Genomic DNA, 22479 nt, shown 5'->3' on the forward strand with positions numbered 1-22479 from the left:
CAGGGGGTTGGACTCAACAGTCCTGTAGGCCCCTTCCAACCCTACTATTCTATGATTCTATGTGATGAAATGTCATCGTACCTTTAGCTATTTGGACTACAAGTCCCAGCATTCCTGACCATTGGCCATGCTTGCTGCAGCTGATGGGAGCTGAAGTCCAAAACATTTGGAGGGCACCAAGTTGAGGGAGGCTGTCTTACACTCTCATGCAACTTTCCAATATTTCAGTTTGTATCTACCTTCCTTGCAGTAGGACACTTCCACCAAGAAACAGAGCTTGTTCTAGCCACTTGCAGACTCAAAAATAATTTATTTATTTATTTATTACATTTATATCCCGCTTTATTACATTTATATCCCGAAAACATTTCCGGTTTTGTTCAGCCGGAGGGTGGTGGTGGTGGGGAAATTGGCATCCCCAGGGGAGAATTCTCAGCACCCTCACCAGACTCCAATTTCCAAGATTCTTTAGAGGAGGAGTGAGAGCTTGTGGCCTACATTTTCCATCAGCTGTAGCCAGCATAGCCAATGGTGAAGAATCATGGGAGCTGTAGGCCAAAACATCTGGAGGGGCACAAATTCCCCACCGCTGCTTTAGAGGAAGCTCTGTTGGTTCAACTGCTATAAAACTGATGCATATGCGGTATAGATATATCCTCTGCAGGCATCCCAATGCTGGCTCCATGTTTTGTTGGGCCCTTGGCCAAGACACCCTCAACGGTGAGTCTACCTTCTCATCACCGTTGTTGTTAGGGATGTACAGAGCGTGTAAAATCCATTCCGTCTGTGTTTTGTGGGTTGCCAGGTGCCTTTCGTTCCATCATCCGCCTGTCTACAGAATCGGATTTTTAAGAATTTCCAATTTTTGCCCAAATTTGCGAATACAATCATAGAATCATAGAATAGTAGGGTTGCAAGGGGCCTACAAGGCCATCGCACAATTTGTGCACAATGATGCGCAAATTTCCATAAAATGCGCAAATTCCCCCAGGGTGCACATTTTCATGCTTTAGCCTATGGGGGGAAATGTGCACTTTGGGCCAGCTTTTTTTTTAAAAATTGCCTATTTTTCTATAATGAAATTTCTGCAAAATTCCTGAAGGTTAGAAAAATGGTCTGCAAGTTCACGGAATCTGCCCCGCAAGGGAAAAGCCAGGCTGCTGCAGAATCCGTGCTTCAGATTCATCAGAATCTGAACGCATTTGGTTCCATGGCGGATCTCTGACCTCCCTAATTGTCACCAGCAGCTGTTGCTCCTCATCTTTCCTGCCACTTGCGTTTTTGACAGGCAGGGAGCCAGTGGGTAGGCACTGGCATCTCCTGCTTCCCCCCCCCCCATCATTGTTTAGGCCACAGCATGAGGCAGGTGAACAAGCAGGTTGCGATGGCGTAGAGGAGGAGCAACTCCAAGGGCCTGCTAAGGCGTGGGCCCTCGGCAGGTGCCTGACCATGCCTACCTTTGACAGGCTTTAATAAAACACCAGCTGCAGCCACCAAACACCATTCATGTCTGACTATGCGCCACAGCTAAGTAGGCTGGGTTGCATCTTTCCAAAAGGGGTGAATCCACAAGGCTGCAGGCTTGCAGCCAATTAGCTTGTACTTTGTTCCACATGGCCTCACTAGATGAGATTCCAAACCTGCTTCACAGAAACAAGAGCATCCCTCCCTCCGCATCACCAAAGTGAGCATCTGTTGCTATAGCACCTTGGTGAGATTTCCTAGACGACCACAGAGGTGCCAAGAGTGTTTTCCGCCAGCTGCCCACTCCAGTGAATTTTCAACGATTTGTTAAAAAAGCAAAAGCCGGGAGGCGGCGTCACAGGAGAAGCCCTCGCAGTGGTTTCAGGGGCTGAAATGGATAGGGCCGACCCCAAGAGCTATGGGAAGATCCCCACCAGTTCCCATGGGATTTCAACCAAGACGCCTCTTTGCTTGGGCTGAGCGTTCTCATCCCCCGCCGACTGAAGTGGGAGACGAGAGCACCGCTCTCGCTTTGAGGAGCAATGGCAGGAAATGAGCAAACGGAAGAACTGTCACCTCCGTCGGGTGTTCTTCAAATGTGGTTTAGAGAATGCACTCATGAATAAACAAATTAACACAACGCAGCTCAGGATCAGCGCACTTCTCAAGTGGGGTGTAAGGCACACGGGGAGGTGGGCTTGAACCAAGACCTCCTGCAACCAGCCTCTAGCCCAAGGGTGCAGCATCCTAGGTGTGGGGGCCAAATCCAGCCCTCCAGAGCTCCCCAGGGGCCACGTCCAAAGATCACATAGCACCAGCCTTAAAGGAATTGCATTGGCTGCCGATACGCTTCTGGCCAGAATTCAAGGTGCTGTTGATGACACTTAAAGCCGTAAGCAGCTTGGGACCTCGATATCTGAGGGAGCGCCTCCCCCTATACTCAGTCCCCAAGGACTGAGATCTGTTGCAGGAGCCCTCCTCTGCGTCCCACCAGTGCGAGACATACACTATGATGGGACGTGGGAGAGGGCCTTCTCTGCTGTGGCACCCTGGTTGTGGAATGCCCTCCAGGCCCGATTGGCGCAGCAGACACTGGTTTCATTTCAGTGCCACGTTAGAACACGGCTTTTTATCAAAGCCTTTGAGGGCTAATTGGATTCCCTGAGTTTGCACAGTGTTTTAACTGTTTTATTGTTTTAGATTTTAAGTTGGTATTGGTTAGCTTAATGATTTAATATGTTTTAGCTATTTAAATTATTTATTGTTTCACACTGTTTAAATGGATTTGGGATCCTAATGATATAGGGTGGGATACAAATTAAATAAATAAACAAACAAGCAAACAAACAAATATGCTCCCTTCCCCTTCCCCTGGCCCCATCCCCTTTCCCGTGGTTTTCCTGCTTCTGTGCAGTCCCCCCCCCCCAATTAAAAGGTTGAAACACAACCATTTAGCCTTTGGCCACACCCACTCTCGAATGCGGCCTTGGGGAGCTTTTCCAAAAGGGGATTTAGCCCGTGGGCTGCCAGGCAGAGAGCCAGTGAGCAAGCAGGCCGTGGCATCTCCTGCTCCTCCCCACCACCTTTGTTTGGTGCCTCACAGCATGAGGCAGGTGAACAAGCAGGTTGCCATGGTGAACAGGATGTGGGCCCTGAGCAGGTGCCTTATCATGCCTACCTTTGACACCAGCCCTGCGTTAGAACTTGGAAGCAATTATGTATCCCACTAAGGGCTTTTCTTCCAGAAGAACAGAGCAGTAATTCTGCCTCTCACACAACATTCCAGGATGAAGCCATAAATATGCCAGGTTTAAGATTTTTTAGAACTTTGTTCTCCACATTAATTGAATTATCTCCATGGGACTAAATATGACAGGTTCATGGGGACTCACACATACTGAACTAATCGGGTCGCTAATACCACTGAAAACGTTCCAGTTCCATACTCCCTTTTATCTCATATTTATTTCGTCTTCCATAATAACAGAGCAGTAATTTCCCTTCTGCTATTCTCATCCCCTAAGAAGTCACAGCGAATGAAGTGTGATACCATGTTGCACCAGGAAACTTGCACTGAACATCTAAGCAGGGGTGGCAGAGGTACCAACAGCATCCCCAGAATCAAAACCAGAGAAATAAGCCTTGGCAGGAGCCAGGTCCAAGGCAACAGAAAGATGGGATGAAGTCCTGGAACACAGAACATCAATCCCACCAGAATTCCCAGTCCCAATCTCCAGAAACTGCAGCCGACGCTTTGCCTGGGAGCGCATCTTCACACACAGTTTGAGATCTACCAAACCTAATGCAGCCTACCAGCCATGGATGGCATCCACCAGAGCAGGGATGGGGAAACTCCCACCCATGGGCCTAGCCTGGCCCATGAGAGATCCCCATCAGCCTGCCAGCTTGCCTGCCTGATTTCCAATCACGGATCAGAGATAAGACACTTTCCGTGCTCTCCTGCTCATGCCACATTAAGTCTTTTAGAAAGCCTAATTGCTGCAAGGAGGGGTACTGGAGGGGGGCTGGGGAGGGGAGGGCTAACCATCCCCACCCCAGTGCTGTGACCCTTGAAAAATCAGCCCTCCTCCCCTGCAATTAGGCTAATCACAGTAGAGGCTGGTGGCTCCAATTTTGGTGGGACAGTGCTTCCATTTTGGGTTTTAGTCAGGACCAACCGGAACTCTAATGGAGCTATCCAAGGTTCTGAGCCCTATCCTCCAATTAGGCTCAGCACTTTGGATAGCTCCTTCAGAGTTCTGACTAATTCTGACTAAAACCCAGAACAGATTCACAGCCCCACTGAAACTGGAGCCACCAGCCTCCACTGGCTAAGCCACCCACCCACTGCAGGCACAAGGCCCCCAACATTTGGCCTGCTCTTCCAAAAAGCCCCCCCCCCCGCATCAAGGGCTCTATAAACTTCCTGTTTCTCTGGCCTGTCTGCCCGTCTCCATCCATCTGCCTGCCAAGCTCCTGGCAGTCACAGGTGACCTGGCTCTGTGTGGCTTGGTGAGTGATCCAGAGACTCTGCAGGCCAAGCCAAAATCAAAGCAGACCCACCGTGTCGCCTGTTCCAGTCTTCCCCGTCATTGCTGGTGGCAGCAGCACGTCCGTCGGGGTCGTCGGATCCGGGCTCCCTCCGCCGCCAATCAGGGAGACCACCCCATTGCAATCCACCGAGCTGTTCCGCTTGCCATTGAGTGTGTAGTTTGGAGAGCTGTGGCTTCCTTGGCTCTGCACACTGAGCCGCCTCCCGTTCCTCGGCACAAGCAGGGAGCCCCGCTGGCTCTCGCTTTCCCCGACGGTACTGATGTCGTCATCGGCAAAATCCGCCTCTGAGCCAATATCCCTGCCTCGCAACCGGAAGCTGAAGACGCTGCCGTGGCTGGCCCTGCGCTTCACGGAGTTCTCCATGGAGCCAGCAGTGAAACCGAGAGTCTGGAAGGACCCAAGGAGGGTGGGAAAAGAATATCAGGGGTAAGCGGGGGAGAAAGAAGTGGATTTTAGAAGGCATTGACTCAATGCTAGGAAGATGTCTATTTCTACTACCATATTTTGGAATCATTCAATCTCTGGTCATCATCTAGCTTTACGAGAGAGCGATGGGTCATGGCCTCAGTGCAGACTGCTAGCAAGTCCCACTGCAACAGCCCCCACTCTTCTGCACACTTTCCGTGCCCCCGCACTGGCAACGGAGAGTCCACCTGTTAGTCCTCGTGGGGCTGGTTTTTGACCCTGGGGCTTCCCGTTGTTGATCCCCACAGTAACTGCATTTTATCAAGATGTTGCTCAGACTAGGATTTCTTTTCTACTACTTTTCAACCTACTTCTAAGCCAGGGGCCAAATCCAGCCCTCCAGGGGTCCCCAGAAGGCCTCGCCCCTTTCCCCTGCCTCCATTCCCTTTCTCCCAACTGGTAGTTTCCCAGCATTTCTGCAGTTTCCCCCCACCATTCTAAAAGATGCCTCTCCTCAGGCTGAGTTAATGGTGGTGGTAAGAGCTTTAAGCTAAAATGTGCTGCTATTTTTGGACTTTGGGCCTGAGCCCTTTTACCTTTGGCCTTGCCCCCTTTTGCCTTCAGCCACGCCCACTACCGGAATGAGGCCCCCAACAGTTTCTCCAAAATGGAATTTGGCTCTTGGGCTGAAAGGAGTTCCGTATGCCTTTTCTAAGCCATTGGCCAATATTCTGAAGTACAAGCTCCTTCCTAGGGATGGGGCGGATGCCCATCTGGATTTGGGAGTCCGTCCCCCCCGCCTTCCACCCTGGACCATGCCCACTGAGCCCCTGGCCTTGCTCACCTCTGCTCGTGCCCTCCCAGATGCTCCTGCACTCACCCAGACCCATCCGCACTATGCCTCTAATATTGCATAGATCAAGCTTTCCCAGCCTGAATATTTAAATATGCACATTTTTTAATAAGTTCCCTTTTTTTGTAAAACAAACAAAAAAACCTTGGCAAAATGGAGGGTGCTTGCAGACGGAAACGGGGGTGACTCCGGGTGGCTCGCTGAACTCGTGGGAGATCGAGCACGGCCAGTGCTTCAGTGGGCGCTGCGCCCGCCAATCCTGGATGGGGCTGGGTTCGCACATCCCTACTCCGCCCACTCCCGAAACAAGATCCTGCGATTTGAACTGTCCATGGCATTTCTGTGAGTGTAGCATTTGCCTCTCCATGTTCCCACCCCTGACATAGCCACATGTGATGCACATAAGGCCCTATAGGTCGCCCACCTGTCTTCTTGTCATCACTACAGAGCCACACGCTGAGACAAGAATAAAGCAAAATGACCAGCTTTATCAAAGGATCAACACTGTTCCTGCCCTGGGACAAGAGTACAGGAAGGATTCTGCTTTTCATACTTGGCACATGTGAAACACCCTGTGTGCAGGGAACCCTGCCTGACAGGAAACCGCTGGGCACTGCAGATTTGGGGCCGTATGCCACGGCGGCGGCGCACTCTCCATTCACACCTGCAGCCAGCAAGGTCTTCTGAGCCTAGCCGCTCCCTTGTGTGATCTGAGAGCAGGCCCTTGAAAGCACCCAGCTCTTTTTCGCAGCAGCACGTCATAGAGGAAGAACAGTGACGGAGGACAATCTGTCTTTTGTGCTCCAGGGAACAGTTTGGAAACCACCACAGTGGGCCGGATGCACCTGCCGAAGCCCATGTTGTCTGCTCAGGTGCATCGGGTCTGCCTGGTGCCATTACCGCATGGCCAAAATGGGCAATGCGCTGCAACGTTGTTCCAAAAGAGCTGGCCTATTTGCCAGAATCCACAAGCTGCTGCAGGAATGGGGGGCTCCCCTGTCCTCTGGCGCAGGGATGAGCAGGTGTCAGGTCTGCAGAATCTATTTTGTTCCTTACTAGAATCCTGAGATCCACCCATCAGAGCCTGGTGCAAACGACGCACGTTTAGAAGTAAAGAATTCCGAGCCCAGGAAGCTGTTTTTAGTATCAGAACTGAATGGAGCAGCTCTCAGTCCTCTCACGCAAACCCCCAAGCTGACAGGCCTTCCTCATTTCAGCAGTACCATTTGTCTGTGTGTATGTGGGGCTGGGGTGGGGTGGGGGAAGTCATTTGGTTGCTGCTCTTGTTAAACGACCGAGAGCTGGAAATCCTTGCCGATCCACCGCAACTCACCCAGAAATCTACCAGTAGATCCCACTCTGCTTTCTGCCCTCTCCTGTTCTAGTGCACTCTGGGCTTACCAGTGCGGGGCGGGGGGCTGCCATCAGTGACAGCATGGGCAGAGTCCTCCCATCTTGATGGCCCCAGATTCCAGCAGCAACCAAGGGGGGAAAGCCCCTTTGTGCCCACCTGCGCACAGAGACCTCCACCTGCTGATGCAAACCCAGGCTGTTATTAGAGGGAGGCAGAGCACAGCTTGGCCCACACTGAGCAGACTGAGGCCGCCATTCCCGGGCAGGCATTTATTTTTAACGTCCTGTGAAAAAATGCCATGAAGAACACTAGCTGAGCTGGGGCAGAATTGTCCTATATCAGGGGTGGGCCAGTTGTGGCCCTCCAGATGGTTTGGCCTACAACCCCCATGAGCCCTCACCAGTGGCTAAGCTGGCTAGGGCTCATGGAGTTGTAGGCCAAAACACTGACAGGGCCACAACTTGCCCACCCTTGCCTTATATTGAGTTAAAGTAATGAAGCGCAGAAAGCCGGCGGTGGTGGCTGGCCTCTGCCTCTCCTTCTTGTTGTATAGTCCAAGGTTACTCAAAAGCTTTCTGGCCGCTCCAAAGAACAGGGGGTATGGTTTCAAAAGGGGCATGTGAAGCAGGGAAGGCTTCCTGGGCTGGATCACAGAGCTCTGCAGGCCAGATTTGGCCCCCTAGGCTGGATGTTTGGCACCTTGGAGTTAGATCTATTTCTGGCATTGTCTCTCCAGGCTCAGGCAGGGGTCTTCTCCTCTGGAGACGCCAAGAGCACCAAAACGGCTGTATGCAAAGTTGAGACCTTTACCTAGGCGAGCCATTTGTGTCCCTTCCAGCTCCACAGGCTGTTTGCACGGTTTTCTTGCCCGACACATAGCAGCAGTCCCAACCTGTCTCACATGGAGAAGTGGAGGTTTTGACCAAGGTGGTACATGGATACAGCCGTGACAACTCCCACAACTGGAATGACGGCAGGAGGAGCTACAAAACTGTGGAGCAGTGGAAATTGCTAGCTCTGTGAACTACAAATGCTGACATTTGGTGATTGTTTTGTACTGATTTTGTAATTTTTTGCCACAAACTTTGAGTTTTGTGCTGCCGCCCACAAGTATGTACTCATACAAAACCTTGGTATAGGTCAGGTTTCCCAAACCTGGTGCCCTACAGATAGGCTGGACTACAATTCCCAGAATCCCCCAGCCAGCTCTGGAGGGTACCAGGTTAGGGAAGGCTGGTATAGGTTTTGCGTTGCGGGTTTTAGTAGGCTTTGGGGTGTGTTCAGAGAATGTTGGCTTTGGGGTGTTCAATACGACCCCGCACTGGTTATCAGCTACACGTTTTTGATTGGCAGCTGAAAACTCAAGTTTTGTGGCACAAAACAGTACAAAACTAGTACAATACTTTGGCATAGGTTTTGAGGGAATATGACAATGCTGTGTTTTGGGGTGTTATCTAGGAACCCCAACCGGATCCATCAGTAAACACTTGTGGAAGGCGGCCAAAACCTGGGGTTTGTGGCACAAAACAAGTACAAAACATAGGCATAGGTTTTGTGGGGATACCCAAATTTCAGGGCTCGTAATGAACAGAGCTGAAATAGCTGCAAAATGGATCCCTATGTAACACATTTTCTCAACATTTGTAGGAGTGCGCTGGCCTGGACAGTGCCACAGGGAGAACATTTAGTGATGATATGACCCGGTCTGATGCAATGAAGAAAGAGGGGAAAGAAACAGAATAGAATAATGACATAGAAAAAGAAGCATTTTTTCCTTGTTATTAATGGCAAACCACCTGGTTTCCATAAAATAATGACTGAAACTGACTCCTCTTGGCAGTATAATTGGCAAGGATGGGACGGGGGATCGGAATTTATCTGCCCAAAGACAGCTTGGCCTCACTCCTTTCAAAAGGTGCTAAGCACCCTTTTGTAAAGAGAAGCATCGGAAGCCCAGCCCTTCTGCTTGCCATGTTCAGTACATGACAAATGCATGAATGCAAAATGAAAAGACAACTCATCCTTCGAAGGAACACACTGAGAAACATGTTGCTTCATTTCACGTCCAGGCTGACATTTTTTATTTAACGTGCCAAAACCCTTTCAGAGCAAAGCAACTCACTCAGCCGTTTTGGCATGAACAATCTTGTAATTAGCAAGGCAACACACTCAATTAAACAAGAATAAAGTCTCTCTCAAAAAGAAAAAAAGAAACTCAGACAAAAAATCCATTCATGTCTCTCATATAGAACAGTACTTCTGGGTGTATAGCTGGGCGTGTGCGTCGGATCATTTCTTTATCACAGTTTGGGTCCACATTTAGTCATAATTAGAGTAGACCCATTTAAATCAATGGGCTTTAATTGAGTTGTGACTAACGTAATTTCCATTGATTTCAATAGGCCTACTCTAAGTAGGGATGGGCAGATCACTTACCCCGTTCCGGCTGAGGGGGTCCGGCGGTCCGCAGGCGGGGGAAGGCGATCTGTCCCCCCTCCCCGGAATCCATCCAGACCAGCTCTGCTCCATGTTGATCCTGCGGAGCCGGCCGCCTGCTCCACGTCACTGGCGAATGGCGATACGGCCTGCAGCCATTGCCATGCTGTATCGCTGTGCTAAGTCTCTGGATGCAAATGGCGTAGTGGGCGCCATCTGCGGCCGTAAAGCTGGTAGATTAGCCTAAATGCAGCCATTTACGGCTGCAATTAGGTTAATCTACCAGCTTTACGGCCGCAAATGGCGTCCACTACGCCATTTGCGTCCCTGTTTTTTCACACGATAGGCTATGCAAATATTCACGCGATAGGCTATGCAAATATCACACGATAGGCTATGCAAAAAAGGAGCTGCACTTAAGAAAAGGTATTGTAGAGCTGGAAAAAGTGCAGAAATGGGCAGCTAAAATGATCAAAGGGCTGGAGCAACTCCCCCATGAGGGAAGGTTGCAACAGCTGGGATTGTTTAGCTTGGAAAGAAGGAAGGTAAGGGGAGACATGATAGAGGTCTACAGAATTATGCATGGTATGGTGAATGTGGATAGGGAGGGAGACATTCCCCCCCCCTTCACAATACTAGAACCTGGAGTCATCCCATGAACCTGATTGGTGGGAGATTCAGGACAGATCAAAGGAAGGACTTTATCACACACGGTGCATAGTTAAACTCTGGAATTCGCTACCACAAGATGTAGTGAGGGCCACCAGTTTGGATAGCATTAAAAGGGGATTGGACAAATTTCTGGAGGATACGTCTGTCAATGGCTACTAGTCCTTATGGCTATGTGCTACCTTCATTACCAGAGGCAGTGAGCCTATGTGCCCCAGTTGCTGGGGAACATGGGTGGGAGGGTGCTGCTGCACTCATCTCCTGCTTGTGGGTTTCCTGTGGGCAGCTGGTTGGCCACTGTGTGTGAACACAGTGCTGGACTAGATGGACCCTTGGTCTGATCCAGCATGGCTCTCCTTATGTTCTTACATTCTTAGGTGGGCACTGTTATAAGAGCAATGCCCTGAATGCAGAAGGCAGCCACAAAAGGGGGTTGCTTTAGCTCTTTGCTGTAGCATCCTTATGGAGCTTAATTTCTATTCATAAGTGTTTGGCAGTTTGCTTTTACATCATGCTGTGGTCTGGATTACACAGATTCATATGGTGGATTAGGGCTATGAACAGGGGTAGGTGCCCTACAGTGAGTTAGACTATTGGTGTATCTCGCCTCGTACTGTACAATCTGACTGTCAGCAGCTCTTCAAAGTGTCAGGCAGAGAAATGTCAATTCACAAATTCCTTATTTCTGATATCCTCTTTTGGAGGCCAGAGAATAAATTTAGCATGTTTCCATGCAAAAACATGCGCTCTACCACTCAGCAGTGGATGGATGGGTGATCCTGAGTAGACTCTCCTTTTGGGAGAGTGGATTCAGAGCTTTTATTATGGGATAGGTTACCAGCCATTTCCCTGTGCAGAGAAGATTGAAAGGAGGGGGAGGGGGAACAGAGGGGTGCAAAAATGTACTACATGCACTTTCCCCAACTTGGTGCCCTCCAGATGTGTTGGACTACACTTCCTATAATTTTATGCTGGAGAGCACTAGGTTGGGGAAGCCTATACTACAGGAAAGAAAATCCATACAGCTGTGAATATATGTGGATTGTACAAAAAATGAAAATAAAACAACAGACGCGACCACCACAACAGGAACAACAGCCGGTAGTGCCCTTTGGCTTAAATCCAGTTGTTCTACCCAATCTCTGCATTAGAGTTCCCAACTATGGGGCCCTTCGGGAATTATGCAGAGACGTTCGTAACAAGAAGCATGCACCTACTCGTAAATGCATGAACACCTTTGAATGGAGGAATGTTGTTTGTCATTGGTTGTTACGCATTTGCTCACATCTCAAATGTAAAGCTGCAGCATTGGAAGGAAATCAAAGGGCCTCACCATACACACACACACATACACACACACTAAATATAAATATTTTGAATAAATAAAAAATATGGTACACATGGTGCAACCATCTAATGAATGATGCACACAATCCAGGCATCTATGTGCAAGGAGAGAAAATATATACTTGAATTAGGATACCTGCAGACCAATAGTTCCAGATGATTCCCAAAACATTATCTGAAGCTACTGATTTGTAGGTATCCCAGAGAGCAATCTTATGGTCTCTAGATGGCATCCCAGGGCCCTCCAAGGCTGTAAACACAGCTCTGGCCTCAGAAGGGTCTTCCTGACCTTGGAGCACTCACTTTGGCTCTGCCTAGCCACTGTGGAAGTCTCCATGGGAGGCAGAGGAACTGGTATGTCAGGGGCATTCTGGTATGAGGGAGGGGAGTGGCCAAGGAAGTGAGTGATCCTAAGCCCTCCCAGCTCCTGATCATGTTCCCCTTCCTGGGAAACATTTAGATGTGCTCAAGAGAATTGCTCTCCAAACCTAGCTAATCCAACCAAGGGGATAACTGTGTCTCCATGCATGCAGAGGAATCTCCTATCTTTATTTATGTATTTACAACATTTATATACCACTCCACATCTAAACAGATTCCGAAGTGGTGAAAGCAGAGTGGTGTGAATCTTCACACAGCGCAATCATTCCTTTCAGTGGGACTTGCACAGGAGTTTTCCCACTGTAGGCAAAGACTAACCGTCCTCCGTTGGCCATCCTCCGATTCAGATTTCGGCCCCTTCGGGTCATCCCCATCATCTTCTGCCCCCAAAGATTTCTTCTTCCTTCTTCGGCTTCTTCGTTCTTTGGAATTTTTCGATGCCAGAGGTGACATTTCAAATGAGCTAAGTGACATCGAATCAATTCCTCGAGCTAACGCCTGGAGAAAATAAAAATAAAATAAAGGGAACCAAGCAGAAACACGTTATCTTTAAAATGATATTTGATAGCCGTATCCATAGAAACTTTAACTGCACCAGCTCTTCTCATTTATTCTCATTTCACTAAAATTCAAAACAAATTTGGGGCTTCTCCACAGGCAAAACATCTGAGGAATTTCACAAAAGCCAAAAGAGTTTTAATATGCTGGTGAACGTGTGCAGAGGGGTTCACACATCCTTACTCAGAGACGCCCATTGAAGCAGGATTCTTACTTCATAAAGAACCCAAAATTCTCCTAAGAGAACTTCCAACTTAACTTTGGGGGGAAGGGGAAAGTGCCCAGACCCCTCAGTCCATCTTTTTCTTTTTGTTTTTTGCTGCCACCACCACCAGCATAGAATCATAGAATATTAGGGTTGGAAGGGGCCTATAAGACCATCGAGTCCAATCCGCTGCTCAGTGCAGGAATCCAAGTCAGAGCATCCCTGACAGATGGCTGTCCAGCCTTGTCTTGAATGCCTCCAGTGTGGGACAGTCCACCACCTCCCTAGGTAATTGGTTCCATTGTTGCATTGCTCTAACAGTCAGGAAGTTTTTCCTGATGTTTAGCTGGAATCTGGCTTCCTGTAACTTGAGCCCATGATTCTGTGTCCTGCACTCTGGGATGATCGAGAAGAGATCCTGGCCTTCCTCTCTGTGACAACCTGTCAAGTACTTGAAGAGCGCTATCCTATCTCCCCTCAGTCTTCTCAAGGCTAAACATGCCCAGTTCTTTCAGTCTCTCCTCATAGGGCTTTGTTTCCAGTCCCCTGATCATTTTCGTTGCCCTCTTCTAAACTCTCTCCAGTTTGTCTGCATCCTTCTTAAAGTGTGGTGCCCAGAACTGGACACAGTACTCCAGATGAGGCCTAACCAGCGCTGAGTAGGGGAGGACTAGTATTTCCCAGGATTTGGAAGCTATAGTTCTATTAATGCAGCCCAAAATAGCATTGGCTTTTTTTGCAGCCACATCACATTGTTGGCTCATATTCAGCTTGTAATCTACAAAAATTCCAAGATCCTTCTCGCTTGTAGTATTGTTGAGCCAAATATCACCCATCCAACTGTGCATTTGGTTTCTTTTTCCTAGGTGCAGAACTTGGCATTTATCCCTATTCGTTTCTGCCATTGCCAGTAGCACTCCTCTAAGTCAGTGGTGGACAACCTCCGGGGATCAGGTGACTACATTGCCCCTGGGAAACCACCAGAAGCCACACTCTACCCGGCTGAAATTGCCATCGCCTCTAAAATTGCCACTGAATTTGCTGCCACAGCGGTGATGATGGCAGCAAAAAAAAAAAAAAAGTGGTGATTTTGCAAGGAAACCAGGCTCACGGGAAGCATGTGCCATATTTGCAAGCAGAATTATGTTCCCAGGAAGCTTCTGGGAGCACGGTCCTGCTTGCAAAAAAAGTGCGGGGTTCCCTTGTACACCTGGTTTCCTTGCAAATTTATTTATGGATTTATTATTCACATTTATATACCACTTCTCATAGGGGTATGAAAGCAATGACCATAAAATACAATGGCATCAAAACAACAATAAATAAAACAATAAAAATGGAACAATACACATTAATCAGCACTAAAACAGTACATTCTACTGTATGCTACAAAACACAGCCGGCTGGGTCACATTTCAGGGAAGGCCTTTGTGAAGAGATGAGTTTTAAGAAGATGCTGAAGAGCGCAATCCTGTGCATGCTTAGACAGAGAAAAGTCCTATGATGCCTACAACTCCCAGCATGCCCCAGCCAGCTACTAGTCCTGATGGCTATATGTTGCATCCAGGATCAGAGGCAGTATGGCTCTGTGTAGCAGTTGCTGGGGAACATGGGTGGGAGGGTGCTTTTGCACTCATGTCCTGCTTGTGGGCTTCCCACGGGCAACTGGTTGGCCACTGTGCAAACAAAATCCTGGATTAGGTAGGCCTTTGGTCTGATACAGCATAGCTCTTTTCATTATGTTCTCATGTTTCGAACCAGCCTCCACATGGTACATCCATCACATGCATGCAATGATATGCAAAATGGATGCCCAGTAACAGTCTGAACTGGCTGACACAGTGATTTGATCAAGGGCACTCAGAAAATCTGTGGGTGAGCTAGAGTTTGAATCCTGGCTCTATCCCTCCCCGCAGTTCTCAGATACGAGGCATTGGCACACGCTCAAGAGTCATGGTGAAAACATCTAAACATCTGGGCAAAGGCAAAGCTCCCTACCATGAGGCCCCACACTTTCTACATAATCTCCCAGGAAAGCAGAAGTAACAGCCCATATTATTTCTGCTGATACAGATTTTTAATTTTTTTTTTCTTGCAAGCAAAATCTTATCATACAAAGTGATAGAACCTGTTGTGATCCGGGATCCAGAGTGATAAACACAAACCGTGGGCTTTAAGGAAAAAACACACACCGCCCACATGAATATAATACACAGATAAGATGGACTTTTCTGCACCACATGCCTGGGCAGCGTGCGCCCTGCATCAGCTATCGGAAGGAATTGCTGCAGGGAAAGTCTGATAACACCATGAGGTGCTAGAAATGGATCCGAAGTCAAATTAGTGTCTGGGGGAGGGGGGATGGAATAGTAATATGACAGAGTTTGGAAACAACAACCACAGCAACAAAAAACTACCAATGACCATGCCAAAGGAAGCCAATAACTAGGAAAGGCACAATCAAATACTAGCACACTCGTGTAGAGGCTAGGTAGGTTCGTTCGTTCGTTCTCTCTCTCTCTCAAATGTGTCATTTTCCTACTGATCTATGCATTATGCAAAATGCCACAGCAGACTGAGGCCATACCATTCCAGATTGTACCACTCCCAACTGCTGCCAGCAATGCATATTTGTATTCATTTATGGCACCTTCCCCAACCCGGTGTCCTCTAGATGTTTTGGACTACAACTCCCAGCTTGGACTACAATTCCTGACCAGGTTGGGGAAGCCTGGCTTAGGGGTTGCCATTTTTTTTTGCTGGCATTTGCTCCTATACCTTTAAAGAGCATCCTGGCACACAGACATGCAGCAGGTTGACGCTTCTCCCAACACCTTCTTTCTCTGGTAGGAGCACCTTCGCATACCTCTGTTAGACATGACAGGATGAGGGTATAAAGTCACAGCAGCAAGGCCAGAAAAAGAAGCTGGCAACCTTATGCATGATCTGGCCAAGGTTAAGCTTCAACTCCCAGGATTCCTGACCATTGACCATGCTGGCTGTGGGGGGTCAGAGTGATGTAAAAGGTCCCTCCGTCTCCACCCCAATTTTATGTTTGTGACAAACCTCTGAGATAAGTCGGGCCGAGAGATGGTGACCCAGCCAAGCTCCCCAGTGAGTTTTATAGCTAAAGGGTGACTTGAGCCCAGGTTCAATGTGGTCCTGGTCTGTTACTCAAACCCAGCCACCCCCAACATTTTGTTGCAGGTGCTACACATCATGACCGATTGTCACTGACAAACCTGTCCTGTCATCAGAGAAAGGGCTGTGCTGGTTAGCATAGTGGAATACGCAGAGCAGTCTTCCTCACCCCGGCTTTCTCCAAATGTCTTGGACTACAGTTCCCATCACCCCGGCTCAGCAGGTCAACTGAAGGGGGTGAGAGAGTTGTAGTACTCAGGATTCCAGCCACTCCATTATATTATATACTCCATCCATTACCACCATGTTTTGTGTCCCTCCCCACCAATGGTCAGTAAGTATTCTGTAGCCACGGTGGGCTGTTTTGGGAGATTCCCTCTTTCTTTAGATCCCCCCAAAGATTGTTGGAACTTCTACAAACTACAGGGATTGGGTTCCTCTCTCTTGTGCATGGATGGTGCCATTTTGGCTACATAAGCCGCAGCATTTTGGGGCTAAGATAGGAAATAGAGGGGAGGAGGAGAAGGAAGGTGACGACAATGACAACTAAATGGAAACTCCATGTTTGGAGGCAGTATATCATAGAATAAAATGTTGCTGTGGAGTAACAGCAGAAGACAGATGTAACCCATAAACAAGGCATCCTGTAGGTAGCTGGTTGGCAACTGTGCGGGGAAAAGGAGGCTGTACTAGATGGACCTTTGGTCTGATTCAGCAGAGCCCTTCATATGATGTACCAATGTGTGCTACATGCAACCTAGAGAAGCATTCAAAATCATGCATCCTCCTTCCTATTGCACATGCATTCTGCATCTCATGCACGGCAAGGCCTGTCGACCAGGAACATGTGAAGCGTGGCACTGTGGGCCCCTGGGGATTGCTAGCTGCAGGAGGCAATGACAGGTAGGGATGTTGGAGAAATCTGCCACGGACTCCAGTGAGGCCGGATTCTTTGAATCCGGCCCCTCGGAGTCCGTGGCGGAACAGACTACCCCCCCAACCGCCACCCCACGAAATCCCCCTGGGACGGGCCTACCTGGCGGCGGATGTGGCAGCAACTCCAGCTCGTCTTCCGGCTGCTGCCGGGCTGCTGCGGCCGCCATTTGCATCCCTGCCTTTTGCTGTGATAGGCTACGTAAATACTTAGGTAGCCTATCATGGCCTAATGCAAGGACGCAAATGGCAGCCACTATGACAGCCGCCATTTGCAGCTGCAGCAGCCTGGCAGCAGCCAGAAGTCCAGCTGCGGCCGGTGGCTCCATGGCCTTGCCGCAGAGCGGAGCTAGCTGGGGAGGATTCCAGGGGGAGGGACGGATCGCCTCCCCCCCACCCCGGATGCCCCGGACCGGAACAAAGTAAGGGATTCGTACATCCCTAACGACAGGCAGCTTGATTGCAGGATGCTGGCACAGTGGCCCCAGAACTAAACCAGAGAGCCACTGGCAAGCCACTGCCTGTTGTAAAGCTACCATATGTGGAGCGATTTCAGTCAATGCGATTTGTGCACTGTCCCTCTGCACTTGCAGGTTACTTAAACACAGACTGCCCTGTCTGCTCCAGGCACTTGTAAGCATTTAGACCAGAGTGCCTCATGGTGGGAGGGGCTGTAGCTCAGTGGCAGAGCACCTGCTTCACAAGCAGAAGGTCGCAGGTTCAATCCCTGGCATCTCCAGGTACAGCAAGGAAAGAATCCTCCGTGAAGCCCTGGAGGGGCACTGCCAGCCAGTGTTGACAATAGTGGGCTAGACAGACCCATGGTCTGACTCACTATAAGGCAGCTTTCTATGTTCCTATGATGTGGTCTAGTCAAGAATCCTAGCACCTCAGTCTACTATTTCATTCTGCGGAAGCACCTTGGAGAGCTCCTTTAGAGTTCTGACTGGTTCTGACTGAAAACCAGAGCGGATGCACTACTCCACTGACATCGGAGCCACCAGCCTCCACTGGCTCTGAGTACAGGGATTTATTTGACATGGTGGTGTGATGCTCAAACATGCAGTCGCCCACTTGCAATCTGAAGTGGTACAGCCCAAGCAGGGCTGTACCATACAATCCATTATAGATGCATAGATTGGCTCTTAGAACATTTGTAACTTTAGAAAGATGGTCTGGTCTATTGACCCTACTCTTGTCCCTCTGAGATTTTGGAACTTCCCCCCATCCCCCAAGAGAAAGCAGATTTAATTCAGATCCTCTCACAACAGCTGTTGGGGTCACCCATCCCTCACCAGTTGAAGACAATCTGATTTATGCTAATCAGAGCTATCGTATGACATCTTTGCACTGGTGCGTTTGGCTTACAGTGGATGAGTTATTTTATTTGCACAAGAGCAACATCAGTAGTGTTTAAACAGCTGACCCCACCTATTATTCCACTTGTTGAATAATGGGAGACTAAAGGCTGTTTGAAGTTGGGAGATCAATAAAGCCAATCTGAAAAGAATGCTAATTAACTTGAAATAATCGTGAGGGCTGCAAATATTGAACGAAAAGCCATTAATTTCCCTCTAGTAAGCATGGGCACATCTTTGAAGATGATGACGATGATAACAGTAAACCAATCCCCTATTTTTAACAGGTGTTCCACGCACCCTCTGCCAATTAACACATGACATTATGGTGGGCTCTTGAGTGCTACTTTACATGCGTGATTTTTCTACGCAGCTATTACACCTGTGAAGGAAAAGGCACGCGCGACACATGTACGTTTTGTCGTGTGCGACGAATGCAACGTTTGGGACAATGTGATTGTCACAGCATCCCATCATGAGGAGAAATAGATGCACACACAGTTGTTGGAACATGATGGGGTATATGCTACATGCATACTTTTTTCCAGAAGGAGGTGATAATCCATGTGAGGAAATCATGCATGAAACAGCCCAAGTTGAGTCAGTTGTTATGGCTAGAACCAGCAATGGCTTGTTGTGTGTGCAGCTGCCCTGTGCAGTGCACAGTGGAGGCTGGTGGCTCCCAGGTCAGTGAGGCGGTGAATCTGCTCCGGGTTTCAGTCAGAACTCTAAGCACCTTGGATTGCACCTTTAGAGTTCTGACTGGTTCCAACTGAAACCTGGAGTGGATTCACCACACCACTGACATCGGAGCCCCCAGCCTCCACTGGCGGTGAGCTATCAGAACTGCAGGTTGGCAGTGAAGCATTCTCAGGCTCTGGGCTGGCCATTGGGCCTTCCTGGACAGAAAAGCCTGCAACAGGCTTCTGGTTCTGCTGTGTTTCTCAGCTCTGGGTCCCTGTTTCCTGGCCCCCAGCTGTCTATGGCTCATTGCATTTCATTCATTTCATTTCTATACTGCACAGTAGCCAAAGCTCTTTGGGCAGTTCACAAAAATTATAGTACAAAATACTTAATATAAAATCTTTAACATACAAATATTTTAAAACTGTTAAAACACTAAAAAACAAAACAAAACCAGTTACAAGAAAATTTGGGACCTGGTAAAACACAAACATTAAAAGCCCCATCATATGTTCTCAAATGCCTGGGAGTAGAGGAAACTCTTAATCTGCCACTGAAAAGATGACCATGTTGGTACTAGGTGGAACTCACTGGAAAGAGCATTCCACAATTGGGGGGCCACCACCAAGAAGGCCCTGTTTCCATCCTCTGAACCTCCCTTGGAGGAGGCACTTGGAGAAACGCCTCAGATGATGATCATAGTGTCTACACATGTGTAGGTTCATTTTGGGAGAGGCGCTCCATCAGCTATTGCTGTCCTAAGTTGTGTAAGGCTTTTAGGGATGGCGGAGAATTCCGCCACGGATTCCAGTGATGCCACAGATTCCGTGGCAGAATGGCCTCCTGCCCCCCCGCTCCCCTGCGGAATTCCCCTGGGATGGTACTTAACTGGGGTGGATGTGGCGGTGGCAGCTCCAGTGGCGGCAGCGGGTCTGGTGGCGGCGTCAGCGGCAGCTGGTCTCCTGGCTGGCCGCGGCCGGGCTGCTGCCGCTGCCATTGCTGTCCTGGCTTGCAGCCGTGATAGGGTACGTAAGAATTTACGTAGCCTATCATGGCTGGGTAAAAAAAACAACAACAACACAAAGCGTACGCAAATGGCGGCGGCTACGGCGGCCGCCACTTGCGTTCCCTATTTTTCGCCGATTTATCTTACGTAAATATTTACATAAGATAAAACGGCGAAAAAAAGGGGAATGCAAATAGCGTAGTGGGTGCTATTTGCGTTCCCCTTTTTTGCTGTTTTATCTTACATAAATATTTACGTAAGATAAATCGGCGAAAAATAGGGAACGCAAATGGCGGCTGCCATAGCTGCCACCATTTACATACGCTGGGTTGTGCTTTTTTTTTACCCAGCTGTGATAGGCTACGTAAATTCTTACGTACCCTATCACGGCTGCAGGCCAAGATGGCAATGGCGGGCGGCAGCAGCCCGGCCGCGGCCAGCGAGGAGACCAGCCGCCGCCGCCCCACCGCCGCTGTTGGAACTGCCACCGGAACCACTGGCCATTGAGGATTACGGGGAGGAGGACCGGATCGCCTCCCCCCCGTCAAGGATTCCAGGGGGAGGGACGGAGCGCCCCCCCCACCACAAAAGATTCCGAGAAATGGTGAATTTTGTACATCCCTAAAGGCTTTATAGGTTAAAACCAGCACCTTGAATTGGGCTTGGAAACATATAGGTAGCTAGTGCAATTGGGCCAGAATTGGTGTTATATGCTCAGACCTTCTGTCCCCGCTATCATTCTGACTGCCACATTTTGCATAAGCTGCAGTTTCCGAACAGTCTTCAAGGGAAGCCCCAAGTTGAGTGCATTGCAGTAATCTAGCTTGGAGGTTGCCAGAGCATAACTACTGACACCAAGTTATCCCTGTCCAGATAGGGGAATAGCTGGGCCACCAGTCCAAGCTAGTAGAAGACTCAGTCCCAACATGAAGAAAACACAGCTCTAAAATCTGGTAGCACCATCATTCATTCATTCATTCATTCATTTAATTTCTATACCACCCAATAGCTGAAGCTCTCTATCATAATAGCAGACACCTGCTGGATCAGATCACTCATGATGTAAACAGAAGATTCAGTTTCACAAAAGATGGGCAGTTCCTGCTATAGGGCATGTCCCATCATTCATTGGTGGCAGGCAAGGAACGTCAGCCATGGGGAAATTAAGAGAGAGGCCATGCTGGTAGGAGGGAATCACACAACTGTGAGAGAGAAACAGCAAGGCAGACACACAAAAAACCACTAGGATGCCCTTTACCAAATATTTTACTGCCCTGGTCAGTAGCCTGTTCCACTAGAGAGCTACTCCAAGAAAAGACTGGAGGGTAACAGGCTGAAGATCCAGTCCCACGCACCCCTGCCCTGCTGCTCATGGCCTGCAGCCTGACGCCCAAATGCCAAACCACAGGGCCCACAGGGCACAGCAAAATATCCATTTCAAAGAAGGAAAACTGATGAGGTGCACAAACCAATCCCTTTCCCAAGAAACTGAGTTCAAGGCAAAGGTGAGACCTGATGCCCAAATGCCAAACCACACATTTGACCCCACCGAGCCCAACCCCAAATCACCTCTAAATAAATTCCTCAAAAATCAATTTATTCTCCCACATTAAAAGGAAATCCACCCACAAGTCAATTTCTCCCAAATTCATTGGCCAAATCTATCCCTGCTGAATTAAGCCTCAATCCATTCATTTCCCCTCTGTCAGCAAACTCAGCCCCCTCCCCCAAACAAATCACATTCTCTCTTTCCTCCTTCTCCCTCCACAGCCTGGATCATCAGGCACATTTTTTTTTATTTTTTAAAAAGATTTCTTACCCACTTTTCATTGTAGAAGTTCTCTGTCTGGCTATCTGTCTGTCTCTCCAGTGGTGGCTGGTGACTCCAGCTCCGGAGGGGCTGTGATTCCATTCAAGGTTTTAGTTACCATCGGCCAAAACTGTAATGGTGCTATCCAAGGTGCTGAAAGATGGTATCCAAGGTGCTGAAACCTATCCCCCAAATGGCTTCAGCACCATGGACAGCACCATTAGAGTTTTGGCTGGTGGTAAAAAATCCCTTTGAATGGAATCACAGCCCCTTCACACAAAAACAGACATGAACTGATATATACACTCACATATACAACAGACACAGCCCTCTTTCTCCTCCCACCATGTCGGAGGAGGAGCTGCTTGCTGCCTCCTCAAGGTCCTGTTAATCCTCCCCACCACTGCTACATGCACTACTGTCTTCCCTTGTCTGTCGCTCCTTGCCCTCCCCACAGTCAATCTGTACCCTTCCCCAGGTGCCACTGGGAAAGGCTTCCGTTGTTTAATTTTTCCTGGGCAGCTGGGTGTGCTGCTAATAAGGATGTATGCGACTTTCATGCTTACTTGCTCGCAAAACACGTGAGCATGCCCTGTTCAAAACTTCGAACATGATCAGAATCACGAGCACATGTTCATAAACTGCCGAACATGTGCTCACAGCTGATTTACACTAATTTCCTAAATTTGTGCACATTATCTGAATTTACGCACATTTCATTATTTGTGCAAATTTCCCTTATAGACTGAATCAGCCCCATTTTAGACTATGGAGGAAATCTAGGAAATGTGTGTGCATTTAGGAAATTTGCACAAATCGAA

General features: G+C 48.7%; 1 protein-coding gene and 1 non-coding gene across 3 annotated transcripts in view; one reads left to right on the forward strand and one right to left on the reverse strand.

The window, feature by feature from the left end:
* Positions 1–22479, reverse strand: part of LOC146345193 (sodium channel protein type 5 subunit alpha-like) — a 301192-nt gene that overhangs the window by 191603 nt on the left and 87110 nt on the right. Inside the window, exons 10-12 of one of the 2 annotated variants that reach the window (XM_084859394.1) lie at positions 12282–12461; positions 4528–4905; positions 1641–1643 (exon numbers count right to left, since the gene is read on the reverse strand). In XM_084859394.1, coding sequence (XP_084715520.1) covers positions 1641–1643; positions 4528–4905; positions 12282–12461 — 561 coding nt within the window. The remainder of the gene's footprint in view (positions 1–1640; positions 1644–4527; positions 4906–12281; positions 12462–22479) is intronic. The other variant, XM_084859393.1, reaches the window with a different exon arrangement.
* TRNAV-CAC (transfer RNA valine (anticodon CAC)) lies at positions 17468–17539 on the forward strand. Its single transcript has one exon. It is a non-coding gene; the product is annotated as a tRNA-Val (tRNA).

The sequence above is a fragment of the Heloderma suspectum genome, chromosome 5 (assembly GCF_057233095.1).
Source record: "Heloderma suspectum isolate Gila_16-S chromosome 5, 16-S_ref, whole genome shotgun sequence".
Classification (NCBI taxonomy): Eukaryota; Metazoa; Chordata; class Lepidosauria; order Squamata; family Helodermatidae; genus Heloderma; species Heloderma suspectum.